The sequence below is a fragment of the Chlamydotis macqueenii genome, chromosome 25 (assembly GCF_036417535.1).
Source record: "Chlamydotis macqueenii isolate bChlMac1 chromosome 25, bChlMac1.mat, whole genome shotgun sequence".
Classification (NCBI taxonomy): domain Eukaryota; kingdom Metazoa; phylum Chordata; class Aves; order Otidiformes; family Otididae; genus Chlamydotis; species Chlamydotis macqueenii.
This window is the reverse complement of record NC_141580.1, coordinates 5,585,272-5,602,547: the sequence shown is the minus strand read 5'-3', so window position 1 is coordinate 5,602,547 and position 17,276 is coordinate 5,585,272. Positions and strand designations below refer to the sequence as shown.

General features: G+C 65.9%; 2 protein-coding genes and 1 long non-coding RNA gene across 8 annotated transcripts; 1 reads left to right on the top strand and 2 right to left on the bottom strand.

Moving 5' to 3' along the window:
• Positions 1 to 346: 346 nt before the first annotated feature.
• On the top strand, positions 347 to 4,955 carry LOC147597784 (uncharacterized). 5 transcript variants are annotated; one of them, XR_015261112.1, is made up of 3 exons: positions 347 to 459; positions 2,085 to 3,485; positions 3,733 to 4,955. It is a non-coding gene; the product is annotated as an uncharacterized LOC147597784 (long non-coding RNA). The 5 variants fall into 5 exon arrangements; XR_015261113.1 differs by having other exon boundaries at positions 3,716 to 4,955; XR_015261115.1 differs by lacking the exon at positions 3,733 to 4,955 and having other exon boundaries at positions 2,085 to 2,252; positions 2,694 to 3,574.
• A 192-nt stretch (positions 4,956 to 5,147) lies between these two features.
• On the bottom strand, positions 5,148 to 6,578 carry HEXIM1 (HEXIM P-TEFb complex subunit 1). Its single transcript, XM_086766899.1, has one exon. It carries the CDS (start codon positions 6,407 to 6,409, stop codon positions 5,474 to 5,476), a length of 936 nt encoding a protein of 311 aa, XP_086623025.1. The 5' UTR covers positions 6,410 to 6,578; the 3' UTR covers positions 5,148 to 5,473.
• A 1,922-nt stretch (positions 6,579 to 8,500) lies between these two features.
• On the bottom strand, positions 8,501 to 16,182 carry ACBD4 (acyl-CoA binding domain containing 4). 2 transcript variants are annotated; one of them, XM_086766634.1, is made up of 10 exons: positions 16,053 to 16,182; positions 15,822 to 15,942; positions 15,637 to 15,721; positions 15,447 to 15,567; positions 12,800 to 12,913; positions 11,630 to 11,736; positions 10,789 to 10,924; positions 9,449 to 9,618; positions 9,078 to 9,122; positions 8,501 to 8,746 (listed from the first exon to the last, which is right to left on the bottom strand). In XM_086766634.1, exons 1-10 carry the CDS (start codon positions 16,126 to 16,128, stop codon positions 8,636 to 8,638), a joined length of 1,086 nt encoding a protein of 361 aa, XP_086622760.1. In that variant the 5' UTR covers positions 16,129 to 16,182; the 3' UTR covers positions 8,501 to 8,635. The 2 variants fall into 2 exon arrangements, with proteins under 2 accessions (XP_086622760.1, XP_086622759.1); XM_086766633.1 differs by lacking the exons at positions 10,789 to 10,924; positions 11,630 to 11,736.
• Positions 16,183 to 17,276: the final 1,094 nt, after the last annotated feature.

The window sequence follows — 17,276 nt, the reverse complement described above, 5'->3', positions numbered from 1 at the left end:
GCTCGGCTCCGGGTCCCACCGCTCCGGGGCGGCGGGGGGCAGGGCCGGGCAGGGTCCCGGGCCGGGTTCCCCCTCAGCCCCCGGACGGCCCCGCCCAGCCCGTCGCCAAGGCAACGCGCCGCGCCCGGATGCTGCGCTCCCCGCTCGGCATCACGGGACAGCGAGTCTGCGGCCACCATGGCCACGTCGTCCTGTCGTGGCAGAGGACTACAGCCCCCATAATCCCCCGCAGCGGCGACGCGCCCCTCCTTTTCCTCTACGACTCTCATTTCCATTGGCTCCGCCAAGCCGCCGAGCAGCCGTACGGAGGTGTCTGATTGGCGAGACGGCGGCAGGGCTGGGGCACCGGCTATGGCGGCCGAGCGGGCGGTGGGGAGCGGCGGCCGCCATTTTGTGTGAGGCCGGTTCCGGGCCTCGCTGCCCACCGCGGAGGCGGGGGGGCGCGCCGCGGCGAGGCCGGTGAGCGGCTGGGCACCGGCGGGTGGGGCTCCTCCGCGGCGCCGAGCCGGCAGCGCGGGGGCGGCCCGGCCAGGCCTCCCTTTCCCCGCGAGCGGAGCGCGGGCCTCCCCGCCGGCCCTAAGGTGGGCGGTGGCACCGCGCCCGCCACCGGCTGCTGCCCCTGCCAGGGCTCCGGGGCCGGGGGGAGCCCTGTCCCTGCCGGGAGCGCCTCGTCTGGAGCCGGGGATGGCCCGGGGCCGCGTCCGGGTCTGAGTGCGCGGTGGGGCGGGGGGAGGCCCGGCCCGGCCCGGCCCTCCCCGCATTCGGCCCCGCGGGTTTGCGTGCCGTGGCTCTGCTCGCAGGCGGCTCCGGCCTCACTCTAGGGGGGTGTAGGGTAACATTTTTCTAGCAAAACCCGCGTTAAATTGTGTCGGAGCCTTGCTTGGCTGCAGCGGCCCGGGCTCGTTGCAGGGCTCGTTTCTGACAGAGCCCCAGCTGGAGCGGAGTGGAGAGGAACAGCGCAGGTTTATATTGAAAGTGAAATTTGGGTTAGGAAACACGTCTCTGGGAAGGCTGAAAGCCGCTCGTGGGCCACTGTGCTGTCGCACAACACCCTTGTAATACACTGCGTTGGGGAAAAATAATCCCTGGAATTTAATCCTTTGTTTCACACGTTGCAGCCGAACCACAGCTGGATTCCCGGAGGGGGTTCTCCCTGGCCGGATCCAGTGGATCGCAGTTAATATGGCCTCCCCTCGCCTCTGCCGTCTACCGAGGCAGCAGTTGCTGCTGTGGCGCTTGCAGATACTTGAAAACAAAAGCGTTTGCCTGTTGCCAGGGCTGAAGGGGCAACTTTTCAAGCTGATAATAAACTGGAGCGAACCATGTCTTTGAGTTATAAATGCCACTCCTCTGGCTGTAACTGAGTGGTTTTTTTTTTTTTTTCCCTGTGCAAAGTTGAAAAAAAAAAAAAAAAAAGACCTGTTTAAAAAAAAAAAACAAGCCTCCTCAGTGCCAGGGAGTTTTCGAGCTGATGGCCTCTGCGTTCAGCTCCCCGATGAGCGGCGAGGCGTGGGGCAGCTGGTGAGCCCGGGCTGAGTGCCCAGTTGTGTTACCACTGAGTTTCTTGAAGTGAGTGGCTGGGCTGCGTTCTCTTCCCTCTGCGAAAGGCAGATGATGCCGGCTCATCCCCTGGTATTAACGGGACTTGCTTTAGATGTAAAACACATTTTGGAGGCCTCTGGTTTAAGTGCAGATTGCGCTGTCAGACGTGGACTCTGCCAGTTAAAAACTGGATTATTTTACATTTATGCACTTGGTGTTCTTTTCTTGAAGAAAATGTTTTGTTGTTAGGACTCTGCTGACAATTTTTGACTCCCATGTTGCTTTGTCAGGTCCTGAACTCTGAAGCTTCCTATTTTTATAAACTGCTGCATTATAAAAGCTGGGAGGTTTATCGTCCAGCGCACGACACCTGAAGATCTAATTTCAAGTTGATGTTGCCAAATTTTTTATTTTTTCCACTTGGTTCAAGCCAAGTGCCTTGCACCTCCGCAGGTTGTTAGCGGGTTTGTCGTAGGGTGGGAGCAGGAAGGGAGCGAACACGAAGGGCCTGATCCTAACAGCTGGGGTTTGGTGTGTTGCAGATGGACCAAAAGCCGCCAGCTTTTTGCGATGGCCTCATCAGCGAGCGCTGTAAAACCTCTTCTGTGCGCAGGGCTCACCGTGCTGCAGATTTCCCTCTTTTTTTTTTTTTTATCAAAATGCTGCTTATCTTGCGACTTGAGAATCACCAGGATATCCTGAGCGGTGGTGTAAGTATACCCTCAGAATGTAAAGCTAAGGAAATTAAATGCGAGTTAAGTCGTAGGCAGGACGACAGCGGTGTTGTCAGCACCGTGTCCCTGCTCTGTAACCCCTGGAACAGCGAAGAGCCGGGTTTAGCGGCGTTCAGGACCGATGGCTGCGCTGGTGAGTCCTGGCTCTTTGGGTGAGGGAGGGCAAACTGCACATTCCCTGGGCAGGATTCGGGTTTTGTTTCGCACTAGCGTTGCGGCATTAGCGGGCTGTGAGGACGGACCACTTCCTTTTTTTTTTTTTTTTTTTTTTTAATGCAGCCAGCAGCGTTTTTCCGGGAGCCAGTCTGTCCTTCCGCTGCTCTACCCCTGCGTCGAGGGAGAATGGCTGTAACCGCAGGTGGGATGGTTTAGTCCCGTTTCTTTTGCATTAGTGCAATAATTTCTACCTCTCCTCAGGACAGAAGTACAGTCCTGTCCTCAGCGAGTGGGAAACCCTTGCGAGGAGAGGAACTTTGACAGCCCTTTAGCCAAGAGGATCCCTCTACGCCCCGTGTTTGCGAGGCCGCTTGCTGCAAAGCCGGCGTTGGTGCTGTCCTCCCGCAGCTGGCGGCGCGGAGCCTCTTCCTACCCCTCGGCCCCCGAGTCGCGCTCTGACAGGCAGATTCCTGCCCGGTCAGGGAGATCGGCGGGGTGCTGCCGTGCCAGCGGCATTCCTGGGCTCACCAGCGGAGCCGGAATAAAGGCCAGTTGGCACAGAGAATGCGGGAAACACCAAAGTGGTGGCAGCGAGAGACGGGCTGTGCTTCAAAGGTTTGGCAGGCACGGCTGCCGTGCCCTCCAGGGAGGTACTCGCCCTCGACGAGCTAAGACAGCGCCTGCGCCTTGTCAGGAGGGACTGAGTGCTGCCCTTTGATACCACATCACAGCCAGCGCTGCGGAACCTTGATCTCTGGCGATCGCTAAGGTTTTATTTGGTCCTCCAGCAGCTGAGCTGCAGGCCAGCTCGTCTCCCCCGCACCAGCTCTGAGGTTGGCTCCAGGGTGAGCTCTCCCTGTGCACGAGTTTCCTGATCCCACCGGAGGTTTCCGAGGTCCCTGAATGCTGTCAGTCCACGTCTGCCAGGAGGTTTGGATGCGGGAGAGGAGCCTTTGCAAGGAGATGTGTTCGTAAACACCTTATGAAGTGGGAATCGGGGGTAGCCTGGTGTGTGTGAAGACTCATCTTCGTTAAAACAGAGAGCAGAATAAAGTAGGAGAAGTTGCTTGTTACGGTACTTTGGGGGGGGGGGGGGAGTTTAAGTTCTATTTGTTAAAGCATTTGCAGATAAATCAAACAATTTATTCCGAGGAGTTAAATGTAACAAGTTTGGGGTGAGTAGACAGAGGGCAAACCCTGTGGGTGCGCTGAGCCTGCTAGCAGCCGTGGCTCTGTGACAACCATCGTGCTTCGTCTCACTGACGTTATTTCCTGATCCTCAGTTTCTCACCGTAACCAGGTGCTAAGAATTGCGTGCTGGAATGAGCACCGTCAGACTCGTGCCTGCGGTGGTCCTGCCCCAGAGGAAAATGACCGTCACAGGCAGCGCGGCTACAGAGAGGGAATCGCGCGTTCGGGGAGAGAACACGCTGGAAGGAAGCACCTGCGACGGACGAGGAGGGCTCAGGGTTTGGTGCCGCTCTCCGCAGCCGGCAAGAGCCTGATTAACTCGTTGCCTCTCGCCGTGCCTCGCTGGCGGCCTGGCTCGGGGCGGCGCGGCGCTGCCTCCCTCCGCAGCCGCACCGGGCGCTGGCTCTGCCGGATGATGTCATGGCAGAGGGGAAGGCAGCGCGGGTGGCTACCGGGCTCTTGAGCAAGTAGCCCTCAAATAGTTTCCTTTTTTTCCTCCCCACAGCTAAGGATCGATGCCAGTGCACAGCCCGGAGCAGACTGGTTTTTGCCAGGCTTGCATTAAAAATCTGGCGTGAGCCTTAAAGCCGAGTCCCTCGCCCGCAGCCGCGTTAACCCCCCGATCTCGTACAGACCCTGAGCAGCGCAGCGCCAGGGGCACCTCTGTCGTCTCCTCTTCCCCCGAATCTCAGCCCCTCTATTTTTTCACAGAAGGCCGGGTTTCCCCGCTGCAGCCCGAGGGGGTTACCCCAGCTGCTCCCCTGGCCCCCCGATGTCATTAACCAAACCCCCCGTTCTGAGCCCTGCAGCCTCTGGTTACGCCGCAGCCTGAACCCGAGCAGGCTCGCCCCCCCCCGTTACTTTACCCTCTAATTTACCTGTTTCCCCACAAAACCCCACAGAGCACGCAGCTGGCCTGGAGCTTCTCCTGCTTTTTTTCCTTCCCCTCTCAGGTGCAGCAGCAGGGAAACGGAAGGACCAGCCGTCACCTTCGCCTCCTGCCGATCCCTGTCAGCCATTTCAGAGGCCGAGCGCTGACTACCAAAACTTTTCCCTGGGCTGCTCCAAAACTTTTAAGTTCCCCCCACCCCCGACTTGTAGCTCAAAGTATGTTTTGGTGGGTTTTGCCCTGATTTCAGTTAACTCCCCGGGGTTCCTACAGCCCTAGGAGGACACGGAGTTCAGTTTAAGCGAGCCTTCAGGCAACCAAACGGACTTTTCCTTATTAATACGTTAGCGAGGTGTAAGCGCTGTCCATGATAGAAATGATCTTCGGAGCTGTTCTCTTCCAGGTATTTATAACTCTTTCAGCTCACGGAGCAAGACGAGAATTGAAAAATCAGTAGGAAGAAAGGGGGAAAGAAAAAAAAAAAAACACAACCAAAAACCAACCCCAAAAAGGGGGAAATTGCAGCTAATTTAATCAACCACCACAGATGAGTTAAAACATCATTAAAATAATTCAAAATGCATTCTCTGCTGGAATGCCATTCTGAATATTTTCTAGAAATCACACCAAACCCGTTACAGTTACAAGTAATTAAATTTATTAGACCTCTATAACTTTTTATAGTCAGTTTTGGCCAATTTACAGCTTTCCCAGGGAACTTTGTTTTGTTTTTGGTTTAGACACAAAAATAAAATAAAACCATAAACCAAACATCAGCGATACATCGACCCCCCCCCCGCCCTGTCACAGCCACCCGAAAAGGGGGGCGGCCCGGCTCCCCCCTCCCCTCCGTTCCCGTTAAAAAGGGCCCGCGGCGTCTCTGTACAAGGTGCGGACGGTGACCCCCTCCCTTCCCCCGCTGTAAAAAGCCCCCCCCCCTTTCTCCCCCCCCGCCCCCCGGTCACTCCCCCGGCTTGCAGGGCCCCTTCTCCGGCCGGGACAGGTCCTTCTCCTTCCGCAGCTGCAGGTTCTCGGCTCGCAACCTGTCCACCTCCAGCTCCAGCTGCCGCACCCGCGCCGTCTCCGCCGCCTCCCCGCCGTGTTTTTTGCTCTCCAGCCTCAGCCGGTTGTTCTCCTCCTCCATGCGGGAGAGGCACTTCTCCAGCTCCAGGTACTCCTTCACCAGCTCCTGCTTGCTCATGTTCTGCAGGCTCTCCACATGGTACCGCTCGTAGGTCTCCGAGAAGTCCCTCTGCAGAAACTCGCTGCCGTCGCCCCCCATCCCGTCGCTGCCCCCGTCCTCCTCCGCCGCCTCCTCCAGGAAATCCTCCTCGCTGGTGTCGTCCGACTTGGCGGCCGCTCGCCGCGGGTACAGCCCGGTTTTCAGGTCGGGCTCCTCCTGGTCGTGGTCCTCCATCAGGAACTGCGTGGTGTTGTACGGGGCCACCGGTTGCCCCTTGGCGAACATCTCGGCGCGCAGCCGGGAGGCGCGGAGGCTCTGCCGCTCGTCGAACTGCTGCTTCTCCTCCCAGCTCAGCTTCGAGTAGGGCTTCCAGCGCCGCTTCTTCTTCGACGGCCGCCGCCGGTGCTTCTTCTTCACGGGCCATTCCTCGGTGCGACCCACCGACGACCGGTACCGCGGGCCTAGGCCGGGACGCGCTGCTCCGCCCGCCGCCGGCCGCCCCTCGGCGCCGCCCGCGCCCTCCGCTGCCGCCGCCTCCTCCGCCCCGGGGGGTGGCAGCCGCCCGGCCTCCCCCTCCGCCGCCTCCCCGCGCGGGGGCTCAGGCTCCGGCTCGGGCTGGGGCTCCGGCGGCGGCTCGGGCTCGCCGCGCTCAGGCTCCGGTTCGCGCTGGGGCTCGGGCTCCGGCCCCGGTTCGGCGGGCGCCGCGTCGGCCATGGCGTTCGGTTCCGCTCCCTCGGGGACAGGCGCTACCCGCGCCGCATGGGGCCGCCCACCCCCCCGCCCCTCAGGCCGCCCGGGCCATGCCGCGGGGCCGAGGCCCCGGGGGTCACCGCCGCCGCCGGTCACCGAGGGGTTAAGGCCGCTGGGCCCGCCCCCCCGCGCGCACGGCACGCGCCGCCGCCGCCTCCTCCCCCCCCCGCCGCCGCGCCCTGCCCCTTCCCGTCCCGCACCCCAACCCGCCACCGCCGCCGCCAGCTCCCGACTGCCGCTCCCCGCCCGCTCCCCCGCCTTATATACCCGCGCGCCCTCCGCCCCGCCCCGCGCAGGCGCGCTGCCCGGCCCCGCCCCTCGGCACGCCGGGACCCGCAGTGCCCCGCCCCCGCCGAGCGCCCGCCGCCGCCGCTACGGCTCCCCGCGGGCGGGCGGTGCCGCCCGGCGGCCAATCGGGGGGCGCAGAGGGCGGGCCCGCCCTCCGGGACACGCCCCCTGGCCGCTGCAAGAGACGGACCAGGATTGGCCGTATCGGACGTCACTCGCGCGCGGCACCGCCAATCCGAAGGGGCGGAGGCGGGGCCGGGCCGTACCACGCGCGGAGGGGCGGTCCCGGGCGCGGGGCCGCGCGCGTCCGCCGACCTTCAGGGCCGCGCGGAGGGCAGCGACCCCGCCCCCCCCCCCCGCGGCGAGGCGTGGGGCGGCCCGCACGGAGTCCCCGCCCCGCGGAGGGGCCGCCGGGCTGTGCTGCGGCCCCGCCGCCCCGCGCCCAGGCCGGAGGGGCTGGAACGGGCCGGTGGGGGGGTCCAGGAGCGGGGAGAGGGGGGCGGCGAGGCTGGGGGCGGAGGGAGGCGGTGGGCGGAGGAATCCCGGCGCTGCGGTGGGTGCGGCGGCTGGTGCAGCCGCGCGGAGGAAGATGTAAACAAACCTGAGCGGAAAGAAGTCCCTCCTTAAAGGGACCGCGTCCTTTTTTTTTTTTCCAGGGGCGGTGCGAAGCTGCGCTCCCGCGCCCTGGGTCCGCTCGTGTCCGCGGGGCGAGCGGGGGGTAGTGGCCCGGGTCCCAGTCCCAGCCCCATCCCTGTCCCTGCCACCCCCACAGTGGTGCTGCCACCCCCGTCACGGCCCCTGGGGCCCCACGGCCGGGGCGGGGCTGGCCCAGGGGGAGCCATGACTGGGGGGGGGGCAGCCCTGGGGGACCCACGGCCCTGGGGGGCTCTGGAGGGTCCATGGGCCGGGGGGGCGGGCGGCCCGGGGCCGCACGGAGCGGGTGGGCCAGCCCCGGAGGGACCCGTGGGGCGGGGGGGGCCGTGTCACCCGCTGTGGCCCAGCCCGGCGGCAGCGGTGGGGAGCCCCGGGGGAAGCGGCCGCCGGGGCGAGGGGGACTCCGGGGGCCCCCAGTGGCCACCCCCTACCCCGGGCCGCCGTCCGTGCTGCCAGGCCGGGTGGGCCGGGCGGGGGTCCCCTGGGTGCCCCGGTGACACCCACCGCCCGCCACCCGAAGCTGGGCGGGACAGGGTGCTGGCAGCGGGCTGGCGGTACCGGAGGTGCCTGGCGGGCTCTGCCCGTGCTGGGTGCGGGAGCTGCCCGCAGCCACCGTGGGGTGGGGACCCCGGGGACGGGAGGAGAGGTCGGGGTGCGGGGACAGAGCCCCGCACCGGGGAGCTGGCGGGGCCCGGCCGGACAGGGACGGGCAGCTGCCCCCGCCCCGCTGCGGGGTGGCCAGGCCGGAGCGGGGCGGCCGCGGTGCCAGCCGGCTGTCCCCTCTCGCCGCAGGGCAGCAGGCAGCCGGGGCTCACTGAAAAGGCGACTTTAATTCGGGCGGGTTCGGATGTCCAAGCACGTCGTGGATCCGCTCTCTGTGACGGGGCCGGTGGCCGTGCCCCGCCACCCGCCCACTGCCGGGGCCGCGGTGCCGGTGGGCAGCCGCTCCCTCCGTGCGCGGCAGCAAGGGGATCCCCGGGATCCCGTTCGGGGCGCAGGAGCGATCCCACAGCCCGCTCCCCGCGGAGGGCCGCTCCCTGTGCCGTCCCGGCGGCGCCGGCGAGACCCTGAGAGTGACGGTGGCTGTGGGCGGTGCGCGGTGGGTCCCCCTCCCTCGGGGCCGGGGTCCCGGCCCGCAGGAGACCCCGTGGCTGGCTGAGGCGATTCCCTCGCTGATCCCGTGGCGCTTCCCCGGCTGGCGCGAAGCAGGATGGGGAAGGAGCGGCGGCGGCGCTGGCGACGCGGCGGTCACCTCTTCCTGCCCTGCCAGCGGCGCAGCAGCCACTGGGTGACGAAGGGCCAGGCGACGAGGAAGAGCAGGGTGCGCGGGGAGACGGTCAGGGGCCACGGGGACGCGGCCTGGCAAGGGGACAGAGAGAGGCAACGTGGGGAGGGGGACAAAGGTGTCACCAGTGTGACCAAGCAGTGTGACCTCCAAAGGGAGGCAGTGGCAGCCCCTGTCACACCCTGGCAAGTCCTTGTCACGTCCCTCATCCTGCGGAGAGCTTGCACCAACGCTGTCCTCCCTGCTGCCCAGCCGTTGGGGATGCATCCTTGCCCAACCTGACCCCCCCCCCAACCCACCACCTCTCCAGGCCCCCGTGGGGTGTGGGACAGCCAGGCCCCTTAGGGTGGGCAGGTGTGGGGGTGGCAGGGCCACCACCCAGCGCTGCCTCCACCCCCAACTCACCTGTGGTGCAAGCTGCTGGCCAGGATCGGTCCCAGCTGCGTCCCCCTGCAAGGACAGGAGAGTTTTGGAGTGCAGGCAGGGCTAGGCACCCCCTTTCCAGCCCCCGTGTCCCCATGAGGGAGGGAATGGGGAGAAGGGAGCTCGCCCAGGGCCCCTGTGAGGGATCCGGATGGTGCAGCCAGGACCCCAGGGGCGATGGGAACAATGGCAGCGACACCAGCGTCCGCCCCGCCGGGATGTGTCACCAAACCCCGAGGTCTCTGTGCACCTGGGCCACCCCGGGCTCCTGTTTGCAGGGACCAGAGCCAAGCCCCGCCGGCCTGACCTACACCGGTGTGGGCACGGTTGCTCCCGCGCAGCACGGTGCCCACCTGCACGGAGGCGAGCGTCTCCAGCTCGCTCAGGCGCTCCAGCACTCGCCGCATGTCGTCCTGCAGAGCTCGGACGGTGCCGGCCACGCGGGCGTCCAGCTCCACCGGCAGCCACTGCTCGAGCTCCGGGGCGCTCTCGGCGTCCTGCTCTCCCCCGGCGAGCCAGAGATCTGTGGGGTGCAGACGGGCGCTGCTCAGAGCCTGCCACCGCCCCACGCTCCCCAAGGACCCCCAGGACAGGCACGGCCCGTGTGCGCTGTCGCCCAACGGCGAGCGATGGATCTGACGGGGTGCTCACACCGCACCATGGGCTCCCCGCGCACTGTCGGCTCCAGGCAGAGCCAGAGCCCCCAGCCCAGCCGCCCACGTCCCCCTCCACCAGCCAGCATTGGGCTCGTCCCGGGAATGTGGGCCATCACGTCCCCCAGCACCGCGATGGTGGCAGCGGGTGACCTCCAGCCCACCGACGCGGCAGGTGCAGCGGCGCACGCGGGTCGCCTCGCCTCACCCGGCGAAGGCGGGATGCTCGCCCGAGCGGCTGCCTCTCCAAGGCCCCGCACCGGCCCGGCTGCAGCCCAGCACAGCAGCCAGACGCCCCACGCTGCGAGCCGAAGAGGGGCAGGGGCTCGCTGCCAGCCCCCGCGCCCCGCGGGACGGCCCAGCCCCGCTTTATCGGCCTCGTTACAAGTTAACCCCCAAGGTCAAGCACCGCGGCGGGGTTTGCGGAAACATCAACGGGGGGGGGGGAAGATAAGGGCGAGGTGGGTGGGCTGTGCACCCCTGCCAGCCCACGGCAAGGGTGGCATTGCCGCCCCAGAGCAGAAAGCCCCCCGTAGGGCCACAGGGGTTGGCGGGAGGCTCCTTGTCCCTTCTCCGCAGTGGCACAGCTCAGGGCCTGGTTGTCCCCAAAGCCAGCAGCAGAAAGTGGCCTGCAGGAGGGGGCATCCCAGGGAACAGTGCCTGCACGGGCCCAGTGCCACCCATTGCCCCCCCAGTGCCACCCACAACAACGTGGGCAGTGGGGACCACGGGCAGGAGCTGGGCACAGGCAGCCGGGCACCCACAGTCCCTGCTCCCCTCCCGAGCCCCCCCCAAATTTAGGCAATTTAGCACCGTTGCGGGAGGCAGGCCACGCAAAGACACCGACCTGCCTGGGGACCAGGGGACAAAGAGAGGAGACGCTCAGGACGCCTTGCGGCTACTGAACGACCCACCCCTGGGTGCTGGAGCCAAACTGCTCCATGTTGGTGGTGGCAGCCCCCCAAAACGTCCGGCCCTCCTCGCTGGGAGGTAGGGAGGGAGCAGCAGGAAGGCGCGCAGGAGCCAGATGCTGCACCCACCTCTCTGAGAGCCAGCGCTGCCGCTCCCCTCTAGTCTTCTGCCTTCACCCCAGTCTCCCTGCCCAGTGCCGCGGGGCGCGGGGGGCTCGGGCCCGGCCGGGACACCGTTCGGGAAGAGACCCAGCGGCTGCCCAGCCTGCGCGAGGGGACAGAAAAAGGGCCCTGGGAGCGTGGCAGGCGAGAGGCAGGGGATGCCAGGGCCGTGGTGGTGTCTCTCCCCCTGCCCCGCAGTGGCATTTTTGGTGGTGGAGGGCGCGTGGGGTTGAGGGAAGCTGAATCCCACCAGCAACACCAGTCAGCACACGGTTCGGGAGGTGGCAGAGCAGAACCCCAGAGAGAAGCGAGGTGCCCAGGCTCGAGATGGCAAAAAAGCCCCAGAGAGAAGCCAGGCAGCCGGTCAGCGTCCTCCCTCCTGCCCGGCAGAGCCACCGGCCTCGCCTCAGCACCTCGAGTGCCGAACACGCCGGCAGCAGCCGAGCAGAGAGCGAGCGGCAGGGGTACGAGCACGGCGCCCGCAGCAGCCCCGCTCGGCACTACCGGCCTCGCTCAGCCCCGGCAGCCCCCCAGTGCCCCACCAGAGCTGCGCCGCAGGAGCGACGGGGGCCGTGGGTGGTACCGGGGCGCACCGAGGGGTCCCCAGCCTCCCTGTGGCAACAGGGACCCGGCCCCAGGAGGGACACAAAGCACCGAGGGGTGCAGCCGTAGGTTTCCAGGCTCCCAGGATGGCAGTGCCGAGCGGCGGCGTGGCGGTGCTGCGGAGAGCCGGGGAAGCTGACAACACGGAGAGACGTGCCCGGAGAGCGCAGGCAGGAGGCCCCAGCACTTCTCGGCTCTCCGTTACCTGCTCAGGCTCCATCCGCTCCAGGGTGTCGCAGTACACGTCCCCCTCGGAGTCACTGGTCACCTGGCTGCCCTCAAGCGCCGCAGCAGCAGGAGCCAGCCCGCCTCCTGGAAGGGAAGCACACGGCTTCGGCATTTCGGCCGTGTCTGGAGAACGGCAGAAGTTCAGCACAGCCGCAAGGCAACAGGTCTGCAAGCGGGCAGGAGGGCAGCGTCTGCGTGCACGAGGCGAGGCAGGAGGAGAAGAAACTGAGGCACAGAGGGGGAAGGAGCCGGCTCTGTCACTACCACCCGGATGGTGGCTGGGAATCCAAGGACCCTACTCCCTCTTTTCCTGCCCACGGTGTCGCAGAGCCCCCCTCACGGGCAGGCACGCCCCGACACGGTGCCAATTTAGGGCGAGTTTCTCCGCTCACGTGCAGCTCCCACCTGGGGAGAGGGCTGCCGCGGCAGCCAGCCGAAACCCCGGCACGGTGGGGAGCTGCCCCAGCGGGATCCGCGGTGCTGGCTGCTCCGGCAGGGAGCAGGTACCGTTCGCACAACGCCGGCTGCCAGCGTGGTGACAGCATGCCCTGCCACCAGCCCAGGCGCCCTCGACGACGGGCACGGCCGGGATGCAGGCGCTCGCTCCTGGGGAAAAGGCCGGGACGGCGGTGGGAGGAACGCCTCCTGGGAGCACCCTGCCAACCCGGGGCACAGCAAGAGGCCCCTCCGGGGCCGGAGAGCCGCGCGCGCCCTCGAGGGGGGCACACGGAGGTGGGTGGGTGCGCATATGAGGGGCTGCACAAGAAGAGCCAGGACCAAGGCATCAGCCACAGGCAGGGAGGGCCGGGGCTCGGCACCGCAGCTCCCGGTGCCACAGGAGGGAGAACCCTGCTTGAGCTGAGGGAGAACATTCCCTCCCGGCACAGGGAGGTGATGTTTTCCCACTCCACAGGGAAACACTTGTGCCTTCCCCCTGCAGTTTAGCAGAATCAGCCCCATTTTGCACAGGGACCAGCAACACAGAGTCAAACCAACACGCTCAGGGTTACCCCGGCACCGAGAGCTGCACCCACGAGAAGCTCCAGCTCGCCACGACCTGGGCGACACCTGAAACCCCGGCAGGGTCGGACCAGCCGTGCCCCGGCGCTGGTGCCTCCTCCGCAGGGTCTCTGCCAGGGAGACCAACCTGGCACGCGCTGCCCGTTCTGCCGCTCCCCGGGCAGGGCGTCTTCAGAGCGCTCCGGAGCCGGGCTGCTCGCTGGGTCATCCTGGTGGGGATCGGCCGGCCGCTCCTGGCTGCCTGCGCGGAGGGGAAGAGGAGAGTTACAGCGTGGCGGAGGATCCTCGTAGCGCAGGCTCTCTGCGGGCCGGGCTCCGCGCCGCTTCCCTTCCCCATGCGGGCACGGGGCCACCTTCCTGCCAGGCAGGCCGGGAGCCTCTGGACGCACGCAGCGGCTGGCAGGGATAAGAGGGGCCGCTCTATCCGTGGGATGGGGATCAAGAGGAACCCAACCAGTCAGCCGGATCTACCCCGCGCAGACCATCGCGCTCACCCGGGGGTGGCAGGGGAGCCCCTTGTCCCCCAAGCCCCGGCGGCAGCAGGCAGAGGGGTCAGCACCGGCCAACAGCTGGGAAGACATGGATGGGTGACGGCCACCGTCCCCTGGCAGGGCACGGGGCACGCCCGCAGTAACGAACCGAGTCTAACGCAAGCAGCGCCGGCTGGGGAGAACCTTGTCTGGGCAGCACACGCCGCCGGCGCCTGCGAGGGCTTTCAGCAGGCAGCAGCCCCCCAGAGAGGGCCGGGGGCAGCTGCCCCACGGGTCCAGCCCTCCCCGCGGCCCCGCAGGGTTAGGCCCAGCCACGCTTCCAGCACCTCAGGGCTCCAGAACTTTGCTCCCCGTTCCGGGCCAGGCAGGGATGTGGCAACGCTGCCCTGCCTGTGCCTCGCCCGCGGGGCTGCCGTTCCCAACCTGCTGCCGCCATCGCAGCAAAGCCCACGGCTGTGGGAGCCCCCAGAGCCCAGCCCAGGCGGCCGAACCCTCTGGGGGGCACGAGGGCAGCCCCCACCCCTTAGCGCCAGGGCTGCTCCGCTCAGGGACCGTCACTGGCCCCACACCCCCTCCTCAGCGTGTGCGCTGTGACCCCTGCGCCTGCCCCACGGGGTGGGTGGGCGCAGGCAGGGTCCTGTCACCTCACACATCACCGCCTGGCTCCAGCAGCAGCCCCCCCCACGCCCACGGGGCTGGCAGAGCGGCATCGGGCCTGCGCTTCACCGCCGGTTCCTTACTTCAGAGTCTTGGCCGACATTACAAGGGGCTGGTGAACGCTGCACTGACTGGAGACCCGCTGGGACCCTGAACCATTCACGATTTGGGTTCCAAGTGCCACCTTACAGTGCGTCAACTTTGTAAATAAACCAAACCAAACCTGCCTGGACTGTCCCCCAAAAGCTGCCGAGGGCACCGTACCTGCCGCGCTCCGCTCCCACCCGCCACAGTGTCTAAAATCCCCTTTCTCCTCTCCACGATCAGTAGCAAAAGCCGCAATCGCACAAAATCCAAAGCTGCGTGTGCGAACCTCTACCACACACGACTCAAGAGCTGGAGAAGTTCAGCAGTTTAAACCGCCGTTTCAGGCACCGCAGGCTCAGTCGCCCTGCGGACGCTACCAGGTTTGGATTTAAGTGACAGCGTCATTTATAAGCGACAGTAGCACAGGAGGACACTCCCAAGCGCGTAATGACCAGGAGTTTAGACCCAGCTTTTATGTTGCAAGAGAAAAATTACATCTATTTGCCTTTTAAAGCGATTCAGCACCAAAATGGAGAACAAAAGTGCCTGGGTACCACAGGACGGAGCAGCCATCCTGAGGCCAAGCGCTCAGGCAGCGTGCTTTCAGCTTCCCTGTTGGAAGCAGGGGTGACAGTAGCTGCCAGGCGCAGGACAGACGCCTGGGGACAGGCGGGGAGTGAGTCTGTTTGTCAGCCCTCTCCCGACATCAGCAAAGCACCGACAGCTTCCACACCTGCTGCGAATCCCCCCGAAAGCTCACCCGCCGCTGAGCTAACCCACCGGAGACGAGCACCGCCAAACCTCCAGACATGCAGCCAGCGGTGGTAGCTGACACCTTTCTAAACGACCACGTCCAGCCCCTCGCTCCCCTCGACGCTTCTCAAGTCAGATACACCGAGAACCGCCCTGCTCCGGGGGTGGGACAGGTCCCCAGCCACCTCAGGTGGCAGCCACAGGCATGGCAAGGGCTGAGAGGGACTCTTCTCTAGCACAAGGTGGTCCCAGTTTCTCAACTCCAGTTTCTCCACATCCACTGCAAAAACCGGCCGCCTATCCAGATGTTTACACGGGACGATCCGCGCTCCCCGTACACAGCCCGCCCTGCCTGGAGGTGGGCCAGCGCCAAGAGAAAGCACAGCCTCCCTGCCACAATACTCCACAGGAGCCCATCCCCTGCTCTGCCGCGCACAGGGATTCGGGCCAAGGGGCATTTGGAAGCCAAATCTCAAGTTCTCTCCTCAAAGTTTTGCGGAGAGGAAGCCCAGACTGGTAAGACACCTGTGTCACTTGAAGTGACGCTTGTTTGGCGGTGCCCAAGCAAGCGGCTCAGCAGCAGCTGTGCCACGGCAGGAGAGTCAGACGGGACACGGTGCGTCCACACAGTCCCCTCCTCAGGGAGCAGCAGCAGGACGTGCCCTGCGGAAGAGCAGAGCCCAGAGGTGATGGCCGTACCGGCGCGAGGAGCGAGGTGCCAGGAGCGCGTGGCACAGAGGTGAGGAACGCGCTGGCACAAGCGGGCGAGCAGCGGCTCCCACTCACCCCCTTTCCTCTTGAAGAAGGCCTCGGGGGGCCGGGGCATGTCGTGGATCACCTCGTAGAGCGGCTCGAAGTACCCGAACATCTCCTCCGTCGTCTCGTCCATGGGCACCGTGTCAATGATCTGGGGAGGGGCGCAGCTTGCGATGGGCACCACCGACCCCCGACCCCCTCACCCCCTCACCCCTGTTACCTTTTGGGCCACCTTCTTCATCTCGGCCACATAAGCCGCCATCGCCTCCTCCTTCGACATCTTCCCCAGGCTGTGCCACGCATCCCTGCGGGGGGACAGCGGCCGTGAGACGGGGATGTGGGGGTGAACCGGACCCGAAACGGGCCCACTCCCCCCCCCCCCCCCACCTCCACCGGGGGCCTTACCATTTGTACCGGCCGATGGGGTCCCAGAAGCCGGGCCTGGGGCCTTGGCAGCGACCCGCCGTCGCCTGCTTGTAGTAGCTGTAGAAACGCAGCATCTCCTCGTAGGAAGGCCGGTACGAACCTGCGAGGCGACACGGCCTCAGCGGAGCCGGGAACGGGGGCCGGGGCTCTGCGGCCGCGGCCGCCGCCGCGGCCGCAGTGCCCCGGCCCCCGTTCCCGGCTCCTACTCACCGCTCCGGGGCAGCCCTTGGATAACCTGAACGGCGGCGCGGAACTGCGCCCCGTAACCCGCCGCCGCCTCCTCCATGGCGGCGGTACCGGTACCGGCCCCAACACCGGCCCCGCTCCGGTGCGGGTCTCTCTCCGTGAGGGGACATGGCGGGGACCAATCAGAGCCCGCCTTCCATCGGTTCCTCTTCATCTGGTCCAATCAGCGCCTCGCTTCCGAAAAGGGCCGCCCTGCGTCTTTCCCGCCCCTTGGGTCCCGGCGCGGAGCGGTGCGCCCCCTGCTGGCGGGATGGGAGAGCGCCCCCTAGCGGGCTGAGGGAGGGGCTGCAGGGCGGGGCTGCAGGGCGGGGGCGGGGGGGGGCGGTCCCGGCGCGAGGAGACCGGTGGGCACGGGCGGTGCAAGGGGACGGTTCACCAGGACAGTGCACCGGGACGGTTCACCAGGACAGTGCACCGGGATGGTTCACCAGGACAGTGCACCGGGACGGTTCACCAGGACAGTGCAACGGAACCGTGCTCTGGCACAGGGCATTGGGACCGTGCAACAATGCACCGGCATGGTGCAGCAGTGCACCAGGATAGTGCCACGGGACAGGGCACCGGGATAGTGCACTGGGATAGTGCAAAGGGATAATGCAACAGTGCAACGCGATAGTGCACCAGGACAAAGCAAGAGGACAGAGCACGGGGATGGGGCAATGGGATAGTGCACCGGGATAGTGCAACAGTGCACTGGGATAAGGCAACGGGACAGGGCACCGGGATAGTGCAATGGGACAGTGCAAGCAAACAGAGCACCAGGACAGTACAACAGTGAACAGAGATAATGCAACAAGGTGGTGCAACAGGATAGTGCAACGGGACAGCGCAACGGGATAGTGCGTTGGGCAGTGCAGTGGAGCAATGCACCAAGAGCGTGCACAGGGACAGTGTGCAGGGACAATGCACCAGGACGGTGCAGCAGTGCACTGGGATAGTGCACAGGGACAGTGACAAGGACAGTGCTCCAGCACAGCGAGACAGTGAACCTGTGCACATGGATGGTGCTCCAGGACAACGCACCAGGACAGCGCACAGGGGTAGTGCACCAGTGCAGCGGGGCAGTGCACTGGGATGGTGCACCAGGGCACAGGGTGACACATGGGGACACAGCACGGGGACAGCGCACTGGGCCACCCCGTCTGTGCACCAGGACAAGGCAGCCAGGCAGGGCCCTGTGCCACGGGA

Bases quoted from the DNA above. Each gene is read 5' to 3' on its own strand.
- HEXIM1 (XM_086766899.1), bottom strand. From the start codon at position 6,409: ATGGCCGACGCGGCGCCCGCCGAACCGGGGCCGGAGCCCGAGCCCCAG.
- ACBD4 (XM_086766634.1), bottom strand. From the start codon at position 16,128: ATGGAGGAGGCGGCGGCGGGTTACGGGGCGCAGTTCCGCGCCGCCGTT. The intron at 11,737-12,799 runs GTTGGTCTCCCT...CTTCCCTTCCAG, and splicing joins GAACGGGCAGCGCGTGCCAG to GAGGCGGGCTGGCTCCTGCT. The intron at 8,747-9,077 runs GTGAGTTGGGGG...TCCCCTTGCCAG, and splicing joins GCCAGCAGCTTGCACCACAG to GCCGCGTCCCCGTGGCCCCT.